The sequence below is a fragment of the Rhinoderma darwinii genome, chromosome 7 (assembly GCF_050947455.1).
Source record: "Rhinoderma darwinii isolate aRhiDar2 chromosome 7, aRhiDar2.hap1, whole genome shotgun sequence".
NCBI classification, from domain to species: domain Eukaryota; kingdom Metazoa; phylum Chordata; class Amphibia; order Anura; family Rhinodermatidae; genus Rhinoderma; species Rhinoderma darwinii.
This window is the reverse complement of record NC_134693.1, coordinates 112,245,521-112,260,290: the sequence shown is the minus strand read 5'-3', so window position 1 is coordinate 112,260,290 and position 14,770 is coordinate 112,245,521. Positions and strand designations below refer to the sequence as shown.

General features: G+C 41.2%; 1 protein-coding gene across 4 annotated transcripts in view; it reads left to right on the top strand.

The window, feature by feature from the left end:
• Positions 1-14,770, top strand: part of ATG7 (autophagy related 7) — a 259,880-nt gene that overhangs the window by 48,557 nt on the left and 196,553 nt on the right. For all 4 annotated transcript variants that reach the window (XM_075833851.1, XM_075833852.1, XM_075833848.1 and 1 more), the window contains exons 10-12: positions 1,307-1,397; positions 2,988-3,132; positions 8,831-8,989. In XM_075833851.1, the coding sequence (XP_075689966.1) occupies positions 1,307-1,397; positions 2,988-3,132; positions 8,831-8,989 (395 nt within the window). The remainder of the gene's footprint in view (positions 1-1,306; positions 1,398-2,987; positions 3,133-8,830; positions 8,990-14,770) is intronic.

Here is a 14,770-nt window from a genome sequence, read left to right as displayed (position 1 = left end):
GCCTTGACCACCCTGCGACATTTCGCTCAGCCCACACAGTCACATGTCTTGTCAGTAAAACATTGTATCACCCCCAAAACCTATAATATGTCGCCAGCACAAACATATGCAGATCCTTCCCTTACCGATGAGTTACAACATATAAATCTTCCCTGTGCCACGATAAGAACTTTGACGAAATTGCGCGTTACTAGCACTTCATTTTTGGCCGATGGTCGGATCAGGCGAAAAAATATCATGCTGCATGTGGCCAGCTTTAGTAAGCAGGATTTTAGTTAATCTATTCAGGAACTTTTTAGGCCTAAGTGGTTATTACATGCAGTACTGCAATATGGCTTTCAATAGAGCTTATTATATCAAACAGATTTTTTTTGTAATGCGACTTTCCAATTTTAGTAGACTACGCTATTGATTCTGCCCAAAAAAAAAAGAGAACCTTATGGAACGGAGACAAACGGAAACCATTATCAACAGAAGTGTTACCATTGAGATCAATGGTAATGCAAACGGAAAGCTATGGTTTCCGTTTTGTGTTCCCTTGGCAGAAAGGTCTGACGAAACCCATGAACGGAACCCCGACGCAGATGTGAACGAAGCCGAATTCTTTTATTGCTGCTTCTATCACTGTTTATTATTTTATGTAAACGCATCATTGTGTTTTACATTTTCTTTTCTTTCTCTTTCATGCACTTAAGGATTTTAATAAATGTTAGGCCGCTTTCACACTGCTATTTCCCTGTACTTTTGATGTGTGGAAAAGCTTCCGGTGGATACGTATTCATAGGCTACCATTATACCAAATAATACCAATATCAAAAAACACACCACATCGGGTATACAGTTTTTATGCTGGATAGAATGGCATAGTAGACTACACTATTCCATCCGCAGAGTCCAGTCATGGAATTTTCAATAGCTTCTCATGACTTTTCCGTTAAACTGGTGCCGGTATAGCCTATGGTTGGTGGATACAACTGTTAGACATTCTTCACAGCCTATGTTTAGGGAGTTTTTTCTTGATGTATACGTGAAACGGAGTCCATTAAACAGAGTGTGAAAAGAGCCTTCTATCAACTAAACTGACACGTTTCAGGTTGGGGCACGTTTGTACGCATATGTAAGGATTAAGGTTTGTGGAGATTATGGTATGGGGCACAAAAAAAAATTATAATAAAAAAAATCGGTGTTTTCTTTCTGTTACGTGTAAAACAGAGATTCCTATAATGAAGTCAACATTTTATTAGAGGCCAGTGTTTATGCCCAGTTATTTATAGTATTACAATTTCTTAAACATTTTTTTTTTCAGCTTGCCCTAAAGCTGTTGGTTGGGAAAAAAACCAAAAAGGTGTTATGGGTCCCCGAATGGTGAACCTTAGTGAATGTATGGACCCCAAGAGGTAAATCGGGGTAATTGTCTGGAAAAGATCATAGGGTGTAATGTGTTTAAAGGGATTGTTTTTTTATTTTTCTAGAAGTAGTACTGCTTTTGTCTTTGCACCAAGTCTAGTATTGCAGTTCATCTACATTCAAGGAATGTGACTGACCTTTAATTACAGACACCACCCATAGACCAGATTGGTTTCTAGAATGAATAGGAGAAAAAAAAGGCACCTCAGTAGCCCAAAAACCTTCATCTGTATTTATTCTGTTTGCCTTGCTCGTCTGCTTCCAGAATTCCCTTATAAGTGAATAGAGCGAGCCGTGCAGCCACCTCTCCATTCATTTTACCTAGTTACATATGTTGAAAAACAGACACCGGTCCATCAAGTTCAACCTTTCTCAATAAATTACCCGTCTTTCATTGCTTGATTAATTATAACCCTCAATGCCATTCGTCAATAAATAATCATCTAGCCTTTCTTTAAATGCTGACATAGTATCTGCCATCACTACCTCTTGGGGGAAGGACATTCCATTGCTTGACCACTCTAACTGTAAAGAACCCTTTTCTATATTGATGTCTGAACTTCTTTCTTCCACATGCAATGAATGTCCCCTAGTCCTTTGTAGAGTCCTTAGAAGGATCAGATCATGTACTAGTTCTCTGTATTGACCACATATTTACTTATACATGTTAATAAGATCACCTCTAAGACGTCTTTTTTCCAAGCTGAACAAGCCCAATTTTTCTAGTCTTTCATTGTATAGCCTTTCCCATCCCATTTAATAATCTAGTTGCCCGCCTTTGAAACCTCTCCAGTTCTCCTATATCCTTTTTACAATGTGGAGCCCAAAACTGAATTCCATCTTCAAGATGTGACCTTACAAGGCATTTGTAGAGGGGTAATATTACATTTGAATCACAGGTTTTATCTCTCTTTTTATACACCCTAAAATCCTATTTGCTTTTGCAGCTGCTGCTTGACATTGAGTGCTGCTGCTTAGCTTATTTGTTACCAGAATACCCAGGTCCTTCTCTTTGTTCCTTTATCCCCAGTTTAATTCCATTTAATGTATATGCATTAATACTATTATTTCGTCCTAGGTGCATTACTTTACATTTATCAACATTAAATTTCATCTGAAAATGTTTTTGCCAATGCTGCCAGCTTATCTTAGGTCTTTCTGTAATATTTTATAGCCATTCTCTGCCAGGATACGGCAGCCAGCAGCAACCTTATCAGGTGTGATGGGGGTCAGGTGACCCCTGGACATCGGATAAGTGTGGGTCCTGTGGATCTGTCATAAATGGCTGAGATGGGAACACCCTTTTTGAGCTATGTGAGCACAAAAATAACAGTTGTTAATGTGACTTAAATGCTTTTTCCCTGTAGCTTTTCTCTTTTTTCTTTTAAAAATCTTTTTATTGAACCCTGTAGCTTTTTTAACATTCTGTTTTTTTCTGTGGCTTTTGCAGTGCAAGAATTCTGCTGATCTGACTTCATCCATATACATGCTTAAAATGTATTAAGAAATAATAATGAAAAACAAAATCATTAAAACTGTGCCCATATTATTCACTCATTTTAAATGTTTTTCTTTTTTAGGTTAGCAGAATCATCCGTGGATCTTAACCTGAAGTTGATGCGCTGGAGACTTGTGCCCACTCTGGATTTAGAGAAAGTGATCTCCACTAAGTGCTTGTTACTGGGAGCCGGTACCCTAGGGTGCAACGTAGCCAGGACATTAATGGTGAGTTTTAGCCCAGGGATACACAATGAGTATGTTCAGTTTTTGCGAAGTAATTTTTTTTTCTTTAGTGTTGTCTGATATATTTTCTTCTCTTGCTCCATTACCCAATAGCTATGATGACTGCTGTTTAGCTGAAGTCTGAGGTAGTCTGAACCTCCTGTCTCATCAGAGACTCAGATTGTGCTTTGTCCCTCCCCCGTGATTTACACTGCGGGAATATTTTTTACAGATAGTTTCGAAAATCAAAATGTAATCATTAAGATTCTAAATAACATATACAGTATTTCTATAAATCAGAATTCTAATTAGAGATATTAAAGGGGTACTCTTAACTCCGACATTTATGACATATCCACAGAAAACACTTAACTCTTGTAGAAATGAGTGGAGGGAACCGCCCGGCCACCTCTCTATTCATTCTCTGCTTAAGCATGGCGACCATCTCACTGGGTGGGACAAGTGTTGAGTGTTCCCTGTTCTGGAGATACGAGGTGGTCCCAGAGCTGGGACCCACATCTATCAGGCATTGATTTGATCTACTGTGAACATGCCATAGATGTCTGAGTTGGCAATAAACCTTTAAGTATAAATTGTAGCACTTTCATGTTAATTAGTCAATGAGTACATTTTACCTAAAGTGACAGTCCAGTTTCTCTCGAGGATTCATAGGCTTCAGCTGCTGTTGCAATCCTGACAGTAGTCATAACTACCAATTTCCTCCAGTGGCAATATGAAAGGGGGAAGCGGTAGTTCAAGACTGTAATAGTCAGCAGAGTCTATGTGAATGGGGTAGGCATGGCACAGCTGACGGCCGGGATTAGAAAAACATCTGATCCAGACTGTTAAACCCTTAGATGCTGTGGCCATTAGTGATTGCGGTATCTAGGGTGTTTTACAGAGGGAGGTGGCTCACTCTGTCAGCCCATCTGAGCCGTGCGGCGCGATTGTGGGGTGTCGATGGGTTGCCATGGCTGCCTAACCAAGGCATAGCACAATAGATTGCATGTCAGTGCAACACTGACCGGCAACAATGCTTCGGAATACTAAGTATTCCACAGCCTTATGTAAGCAATCAAGCACTCCCTGCTTCAATTATATTCGTTGTAGAGCAAAGAAAATAAATTATGTTTAATGGGAAAAAAAAACAACCCCGTTTCTTTTTTTTCTTCTTTTTTAAGTAGTTAACCCTTTCAGGACCAAGCTCATTTGGGCCCTTGGGGACCAGACCCATTTTTTCAAATCTGACGTGTCATTTTATGTGGTAATAACTCTGCAATGCTTTTGCCTATCCAAGCGATTCTGAGGTTGTTTTCTCGTGACATATTGTACTTTATGTTAGTGGAAAAATTTGATCAATAAATTCATTGCTTATTTGTGAAAAACACTAAAATTGAAAGAAAATTTGCAAAAATTATGATTTTTCTAATTTTAAATGTATCTACTTGTAAAACAGATAGTAATACCACCCAAAATTGTTGCTAATTAACATCCTCCTTATGTCTACTTTATATTTGCATTGTTTTTTGAACATTTATTTAATTTTTCTAGGACATTACAAGGCTTAGAACTTTAGCAGCTTTTTCTGTCATTTTCAAGAAAATTTCAAAAGGCTATTTTTTCAAGGACCAGTTCAGTTCTGAAGTGGCTTTGAGGGCCTTATGTACTAGATAGACCCCATAAATTACCCCATTTTAAAAACTGCACCCCTCAAAGTATTCAAAACCGCATTCAGAAAGTTTTTTAACCATTTAGGCGGCTCACAGGAATTAAAGCAAAGTAGAGGTGAAATTTTCAAATGTAATTTTTTGGGCCGAAATTCATTTGTAATAAAAAAAAAAATCTGTAACACAAAAAGTTTTACCAGAGAAACGCAACTCAATATTTATTGCCCAGATTCTGCAGTTTTTAGAAATATCCCACATGTGGCCCTAGTGTGGTAATGGACTGAAACACAGGCCTCAGATGCAAATATTTTTTTAGAATATATTTTAGGCACCATGTCAGGTTTGAAGAGGTCTTGTGGTGCCAAAACAGTGGAAACTCCCCAAAAGTGACATGGTTTTGGAAACTATACACCTCAAGGAATTTATCGAGGGGTATAGTTCGCATCTTGACCCCATAGTTATTTTGCTATATTTATTGAAGTTTGTCTGTGAAAATGAAAATAATTTTTTTTTTTCTGAAAAGATATAATTTTTTTTAATTTTTACAAGCAATATAGAATAAAAAGCACCCCAAAACTTGTAAAGCTATTTCTCCCGATTACGCCAATACCCCATATGTGGTAATAAACTGCTGTTTGGACCCACGGCAGAGCCCAGACGGGAGGGAGCGGCATTTGGCTTTTGGAGCGCAGATTTTGCTTGGTAATAGTTCGGTTTGGCGTTTTGCTGGTATTTCAGTTTATAATGTGGGGGCGTATGTAAGCTGGGCAGAGATCATCAGGGCATAATAAGAGGGTATAATAATGGTGTAAATAAATAATAATTCCTAGATATGTGGCCGGTGTCGCACTGATAAATGGTGCCCAATCTTATCCGCTTTTGGAACGCTCTACACAATTTCTGTCACTATATTCTGAGCGCCAGAACTTTTTTATTTCTGCGCAATAAAATCACTTTTCTATAAAATTATTTTTTATGTCACCATATCCTGAGAGATAACTTTTTTATTTTTCAGTCAAAAAAAGCTGTGTAAGGGCTTGTTTTTTGCGGGATGGGTTGTGGTTTTTATTGGTACTGTTTTGGGGTACATGTGACTTTTTGATCACTTTTTATTCTATATCTTGGGTGTTCACCGTGCGGGAAAAATAATATTATAGTTTTATAGTTGGGGTCGTTACGAACGCGGTGATACAAAATATGTGTACTTTTTTAACGTTCATTTTTTTTCCTATAATAAAAGGCTTATAGGAAAAAAGCATTTTTTGTCTTTACACTTTTATAAAACATTTTTATTACACTTTTTTTTTTTTTCTTACTTTTAGACCTGCAGCACTGATCGCTGCTATAATACATTACACTACCTAGGTACTGTAACGTGTTATAAACTGTCAGTGTGACGCTGAGAGTCACACTGACAGGAAGCCTATGAGGATCAGCGCAATCCTAGTGTCAGCATTACTCTGAGTAGGAAAGAGAGCAAAAACCACGGTGCCACATGGTATAGGTCAATACGATAGGCAGGTGAAGGAATGAGAAAACCATGCTCACCATTTAGCCATAGGTCGTCCTACCACACAGCAGCGCCATTACAGATCGTACTTCTTCATTTATCCATTCAGCATTACTCTGAGACACCCGGATCGCGCTTTTAACACCCACTGTGAATTCACGTCAGCGCTGCCCAGAGCCCAGCAACCGCCGACGTGAATTTACTGTGGGCGGTCGGGAAACAGTTAAAAATGGTGATCATATTCTCTGTAGCCGAACCAATGGGTTCGGCTGTCAGAGAATCGGTTACTGGGGAGCCGCGGACACTGACACAGCCGGCGTCCGAACGATCTCCCCAGCGATATGCTGGCAAAAGCAGAGTCTGCAGATTCACGTTCTAGCTGCACGGGGAATATTCAAATAGGACGTCAACCTACAGATTGTCGGCATGAAAGGGTTAAACATTAAAAAAGAATACTTATTTTACACAGCCGCAATTGCACTGACCTGTAGAATAATGTTTACATGCGATTATTACCGCATAGTAAAAAGCAATACAAAAACAGCAGTGGAATTGCAGGGGTTTTTTTTTTTTCTTTGCATTCCGCCTCCCAAAAAAATAAAATAAAAACGCTAATGAATAAATTAAATGTACTCCATAATGGGGCAATTGAAAAATCCAAATTGTCCTGCAAAAACAAGCCGTTATAACAGCTAAATCAATGGAAAAATAAAAAAGTTGAAAAATAGCTTGGTCCTTAAGGGGTTAAACATTCAGCTAATATCCAGGACTGCACGGTTCTATTTAAGCCTCCCAGGCAAGCTTCCCATACTAAATACATAAATACCATTCCCAAAGGGATCTATGGTCCGACTCTCTTTTAAGATAGCATTGTTTGCATGAAATTTTAACAGCCAGACAAATGGCATATCCGATAGAATAACGTGTTGTCCACCCGAAAAGCAATTATACGTCTCCGCAGACAATACAAGAAATTGGATTGGAAATGCTCATTCCTGTGCTGCTTACTATTCAGTTTTCTCACTTTGCATCACACTGGGAATGTACCATAATTTGGGAGGGGGGGGGCGGTTTGTTGAAAAAGCTTTTCATCATAACATCCCATAATGCCTTTCCTTCACGCTTTACAATTGCCAACACTGAGAAATCTGAGAACGAAACAAACAACCTGTCCAGAATTGTATGTTCGCTACATAGTAAATTAAAGGGTATTTCAACGTTTAGAAAACTTTTGACATGTCAGAAATCATGATCGGTAGGGGTCTGAGCGCTGAGACCCCCACCGATCGCTAGGATGAAGCAGCAGAAGCGCCCGTGTGACCGTTTTGCCACTTAGATTCTCAGAGACTTTCTATTGAGTCTGTACACCGCTCCGAGTAAAGGCCAATCAGGAGCGAAGCGGCACAGCAATCACCCGAGCTTCTGCCGCTTTGTTTTAGCGATCGGTGGGGGTCTCAGTGCTTGGACCCCCGCCGATCAGAATTCTGACATGTCAAAAGTTTTTGGAAAGTTTAGTTACCCTTTAAATTCTATATTAGAATTTTTCACTTTTGCTATTCAATGTTTTCTTATATTGATTACTGTTTTAATAGAAACTTACAACCCTAATGATTAACCTCTTCCTTATTGTCCCTGTGCAATTAGCCTATTCTTTAAAGGCCCTGTTTGACGGTACAGCATTCTACCGAGTGACAGCCCGAACCTGTACTGTGGCGGTGAACTGAAATAATCAGTTCCTTGTCTGTAACATTACTAAGCAGAGCTCTCCTATCGACCATTGAGTCCGAAAATCTATTCAATCCTCAGATCGCAGTGTACAAGGAGTCTGTGCTATGGAGCTGTAGGTGTTCCGTGTGCTGGCGTTTTGTATTACAGAGCTATTGTTCCCTAGATGCAACGCTTCTAGGCAAAAATACTTCTGGAAGATGGCATCTGATGGAACACGGCACAATTTACTTTCAGAAAAATTGGCCCATCTGACCACTAGGAACACCTGCTTAAAATAGTTTCCCGCTGCTTTTCATTATCTCTATAATCCATATAGCATTTGGCTAAGACCTTTTTTGCTTTCTATGGTCACCTTAACATAAGGATTTGGGGGATTTTTCTTTTAAATAATTTTTTGCTTAATAATTAGGCTAAGGCTTCATGCACACGACCGTAAGTACTGACACATGCAGTTCTATCGGCCACTGACACCTTCCCGTATATTTACCAGTGTGTGTCCGGGCCGAAGAAATTAGCCGCAAAAAATAGGACATGTCCTATTTTACGCATTTATGGACCGTGCTCCTATTCTTATGACTGTGAGCACGGTCCGCAAATGCGGATGACACTCTGCGGCCCGTCGATGCAGTATTTGCTAACCGTAAATACTGCACGGCCGTGTGCATCAGGCCTAATCCACTGATTTTGAAAGCAAGATTATAGTATCCATACTAGTGGCTATAAAATTGGTAGATATTATATATTTGGAAAGTATTTTAAAACACTATCTTATTTATGTTCTTTTATTTTTCACTAGGGATGGGGAGTAAGACATATAACGTTTGTGGATAATGCCCAAATCTCCTTCTCTAACCCAGTCCGGCAGCATCTCTATGAGTTTGAAGACTGCCTTGGAGGTGGAATTTCAAAGGCTTTGGCAGCGGCGGAGAAACTTCAAAAGATATTCCCTGGCGTGGTATGAAGAACCTGTAGTACTGGGCAGCAGTCGGGTCTTATTAGTTGTCTTTATTTCACAGCTGGTGGATACGTTGTCCGGTAGTATTCTGCATCAAGTGACTGAAGCCTATGATCAGCCTGCCAACAGTAGAAAACTCATCTTACTGCTGTTTTGTATCTCAGTGCAGCGTAGAAGAGCATGAACTTAGTGATCAATATAACAGGAAAGGACTTAGTCTGGAAGCTCTTTGCCATAAATTGTGCGAATCTACCAGCTCGTTACAAAATATTTCTGCACAGCAGCTTTATTCATGTTTCTGTTATTACTTAAAAGGGGAGGAAAGTATAAAAGGCGGCCTTTATTACATGTTTATGTAGCGCTAACATATCACAGTGCTGTACATGGAATATACTCGCATCAGTCCCTGTCTCACAAGCTAACCTTCGTATTTCAAGCACTCAAACAATTATTTTTTTGTATACATCAGTAACTTATTACTATATCTTATTAGGGGAAAGTGTCATCTCACCTTCCAGCTTGTGCTCTTCGCCTTTCCCTGCTTAAAGGCTCTCTGTTAGGGTATGTTCACACGGCTATTTTCAGCCGTTTTTCGGGCCGATAAACAGCAAAAAAATCGGAAGCAGAACACCTCCAAACATCTGCCCATTGATTGCATTGGGAAAACATCGTTCTGTTCCGACGGGCCGTGTTTTTACTCGGCCGTTTTTCATGGACTCTATAGAAAAACAGCTCCAAAAACAGCCGTAAAAAACGCAGAGAAAAACGCGAGTTGCTAAAAAAAGTCTGAAAATCAGAAGTTGTTTTCCCTTGAAAACAGCTCTGTATTTTCAGACGTTTTTGGTTAAGCGTGTGAACATACCCTAAATGTTCACAAACCTCCTCACTCATCAAATAAAATTGTAAATAGTAGATGGGGAGGAGGGGGATGATGCTGCAGTCTTTTTGCCGCAGTCTTTGTGTTAGATGCTGTGTGAGGGGAGGGGGAACAGTAGTGAGGATGCAGTTGATTGATCGAGAACACAGCACAGTTTAAAGTTCACACTAGGAAGTGCCCGCCTGCTCATCACACTTATTAGGAGAAAAGGATCTGGTTGGGTTCACATCACGTTTTTTGTGTACGTTTAGCATGTACGTCGGGAAAGGTGAACAAACTGAACGTGTCCAAAGGAGGACTCCATAGTCCAATGGAGGCCAAAAGCGTGTCTGTTTGGCCTCCATCTTACCCGCAAAAGAGCTATGGAATGGCGTAGTAGACTAGGCTATTCCAACCGGCAGAGTCTAGTAAACGTATACCTTTTTTTTTTTTTTTAACATGGTAGTCCTTCAGGTGACAGATGGCACTGTATAGCATCTGTCACAGGCATCCAGTAAACAGATATTTCCTTTTTTAATAGTTTTTCATGACAGTCATTCATTAATCGGCGGCCATTGTAGTCTATGGATGACGAATGCGTTAAATGGAAGCCTGACAGTGGTATCTGTCACCCATAGACTATAATGGTATCCATTTTACAGATTTCTCATGAAGAGTCATGAGAATTTATGACCGGTCCATTCAATTGATCTCATTATAGCTTATGGGTGGCGGATGCCAGTGTTAGGCATCTGCCACAGCCTAAGTTTAAAGTATATTTTGGATCTTTTCCCAGCATATACATCAAATTTAGACCAAAAAATTTGATGTGAACATAGCCTTACTCACAACATTGCTGGTTGTACTAGATCTAATATACCTCTACAAGTGCCTAAGGGAGCAATCGGCAGATCGTTTTGTAATTGTTATAATGTAAGCATTACACAGGGCTCATTGAAGTCGTTGGGCCATCTATGTAATGCATGAAAGAGCCGTGTCCTCCAGAGGGAGGTGAATGGGAATTACCAAAACAGCGTAGCTAAGCGAGCTCGGCTGTTTCCGGAATCCCGACAACCTGAAGGCAGCGGGCACCAGCTGCCTCATCAGGCTGGGAGGGGGTTGGGGGACCCTCGTCCCAGACGGCGGAACTGCAGCTATCGGACAATTATGGCATATCCTGTGGATATGCCATATATTTCTTTCGTAAGACAACCCCTTTAATTTTACCTTCTTGTTAATTCTATATTTTCACATTTGTGGTGTAATCGATTTAAGTCATTCATTCGTTTTGGTCAAGTGAGTAGAGTAACCTGGGTCACTAATCTCAATACTGTAGCATTACTTTTTGTTTTTTTCTCCTTATAGATAAAAAAAATAAAAAAAACACTTGTCATTAACCAATTTAGGTTTCGTTCACATCTGCATTTGGGATCCGTTCATGGGTTTCGTCAGACCTTTCCGTCAAGGGAACCCATGAACAGACACCAAACGGAAACCATAGCTTTCCGTTTGCAGTTACCATTGATTTTAAAGGTAATGCTTTACTACCATTGCTAATGGATTCCGTTTGTCTCCGTTCCATAAGGTTTCATTTTTTTGGGCAGAATCAATAGCGTAGTCGACTACACTATTGGGTTTCCGTTCATGGGTTCCCCTGACGGAAAGGTCTGACGGAACCCCGACGCAGATGTGAACAAAGCCTTAACCCCTTAGTGACCAGCCCATTTTAGGCCCTGATGACCAAGCTATTTTATTCGTTTTTCTATAGTCGCATTCAAAGAGCTATAGCTTTTTTATTTTTTCGTCTACATAGCTGTATGAGGACTTGTTTTTTGCGGGATTAGTTGTGCTTTTTAATGGCACCATTTTTGGGTACATATAATTTTTATATTAACTTTTATTAACCTTTTTGGGGGGGATTATAAAAAAAACCTGAAATTCCGCCATTGTTCTATGCGTTTTTAAATTGACGCCGTTCACTATGCGACGTAAATAACATGTTACTTTTATTCTATGGGTCGGTACGATTACGGCGATACCACATATGTAGAGGTTTTTTTATGTTTTACGACTTTTGCACAATAAAAACACTTTTGAACTAAAATTATTTGTTTTTGCATCGTTGCGTTCCAAGAGCCGTAATTTTTGTATTTTTCCATCAATGTAGTGATTTTTTGGGCTTGTTTTCTGCGGGACAAGACGTAGTTTTGAATGGTACTGTTTTGGGGTGCATGGGTCTTATTGATTAATTTTTATTATGACTTTTTTGGGGGGCAATGGAAAAAATTGCAATTTCGCCATGGTTTTTTTTTTTTTTTTTTTTTTTTACGGTGTTCACTTTGCGGTTTAAATTACATATTAACTTTATTAATGGAGTCATTACGGTCGCGGCGATACCACATATGTGTAGTTTTTTTTTTTTTTTACACTTTTACTAAATAAAACCACTTTTTATGGAAAAAAATGGTTTTATTTATTTTTTTACTGTACTTTTTATTAATAATCTTTATTTCACTTTGATGACTTATTTTATTAGTCCCACTAGGGGACTTTACTGTGCGATCTTCCGATCGCTGCCTCTAATGCTCTTGTATACTTCGTATACCAGAGCATTATTGCCTGTCAGTGTAAATCTGACAGGCAATCTGTTAGGACGTGCCTCCGGCGCGTCCTAACAGGCATATGTCCAGGGCAGACCTGGGGGCTTTTATCAGGCCCCCGGCTGCCATGACACCCCATCGGAGACCCGCGATTGCATTCGCGGGCCGCCGATGGGTGACAGAGGGAGCGCACTCCCTCTGTAAACAAAGTTAAATGCCGCGGTCGCTATTGACGGCGGCATTTAACGGGTTAAACGGCCGCGATCGAAGTAAACTTCGATCGCGGGCGTTGGAGCAGGAGCTCAGCTGTCATCAGACAGCATAGCCCCGGCTCCTGCCTGCACGGGAGACGCGTGCAGGACTTAGGCGGGATTCACACGACCGGGTCGTTCCCGAGCCCGGGTGTCGGCCGGTAAAATCGGCCATTTTGCCCGGCCGGTTTGCATTAAGTTTTGCATCCGTGCCGGGCCGGACAGTGACATCAGCGGCAACTCCTGAAGGGGAATCCCCATGTGTTCGGGGATTCCGCTTCAGGAGTTTCCCCTGATGTTACTGCCCAGATATGGACAGAGACATAAAGCGCTCTGTCCAGGAGCGGAATCCCCGAAAACACGGGGATTCCGCTCCTTCAAGGAGCTAAAGTGCGGCTAGCACATAGCAGAGCGGGGAGATACCTCCCCGCTCTGCTATAGTGGCGTCGCTACAGTAGTAGCAGCCGCAGCTGCAGCTGCTAGCGGCGCCATCGAAGGTGTCGCCGGGCCAGGGTGCTTTTAAAACAAGCAGGGGAAGGGAGCCAGCGCAGCGCTCCCTTCCACCTGCTGTACACCCCGGCCCTGCCACACAGTGTACAGCAATGCCTTTCGTCAGAATGGCATCAACTCCTCCTCACATGCACTCTGCGCTGTGAGGAGGAGGAGATAGAGCGCAAGCTCCGGGAAAACCCGGCCATCACTCGGGACACATCCCGGTGATGGCCGTGTATTACACGGCCCCATAGACTTCTATGGGAGCCGGGCGGCCGGGTACCCGGGAGAAGATAGAGCATGTCCTATTTTTTGACGGCCGGTTTTCCCGGCCGTCAAAAAAACGGTCGTGTGAATAGCCCCATTAGGGGTCTATTATTCCTAATGCAGCCGGGTGCCGGCCGATTTATGAACGGCCGGCACCCGGCCGGGAAACCCTGCCGTGTGAATGAGGCCTTATTCCTAATGCAGCTGGGTGCCGGCCGATTTATGAATGGCCGGCACCCGGCCGGGAAACCCTGCCGTGTGAATGAGGCCTTAGACTAGGCTGACGTGAAAAGGCGTCAGCCTAGCCTAAAGTCCATTAGTGACTCACGTGAAAAGGCGTATTGGTGGTCACTAAGGGGTTAAATGCCTTTTATGAGCCTTCTGTATAGAACGTCTGCTGTTGTGGTTACTTATTCTGCACCACATGTTGTTCTCCACCCAAAAGGAAGGAATCAACATTTATATGGGGCCCGATACATTGCATTACTCAAAGTTTGTGTTCTCTTAAAGGGGTTGTCCAGTTTCAGCAAACTAATGTTATGTTTTGTATAATTATTAGTTATACAATTTCCCACAATACTTTTTGTATTCTTCATAGTTTTCAAAATCTCTGCTTGTTGTCCTTCAGTACGAACATTCATTGTTTACTTCCAGTTGATAATATTCTGTCCATGGTCATGTGATGGACACACAGGTGGAAGGCTTGTTACAGTTACAGTATGTGTATCAGAACGGTGTCTTCTAATGTTCCCAGCACATGACCATGGACAGAATTTTATCCACTGGAAGTAAACAATGAATGTTCCTACTAAATAACGACAAGCAGAGCTCTTGAAAACCATGAGGAACTAATACAGAAAGTATGTTGGAAAATTTTATAACTTTTAAGCAATGTTCCCTCTAAGTCTTGGCAGCTCCTGAGCGGGGCAGTTAGGGAGCAGGGCAAGTCTCCATCAATGGTGGGCGATCTGATGACCAAAAGTAATACCCCCAGTAAACGCTAATATATCATACTACATAAGAGAATAAGAAAACTTATGTTAAATTAGTTTTAATTACTTTTTTAAATACTATAATATTACAAGTCCAGCAGTAAAATAGATGGTTATAAACACCAATTATAGGCATCAATGAAAGAATCCCTCATTAAACCACTGTCCTTAAAGATAGCGCCACACAGACCGCCTGTAGATAGCTCCACACAGACACCCCAGAAGATAGCGCCACACAGACCCCCTTGTAGATAGCGCCACACAGACCCCCTTGTAGATAGCGCCACACAGACCCCCTTGTAGATAGCGCCACACAGACCCCC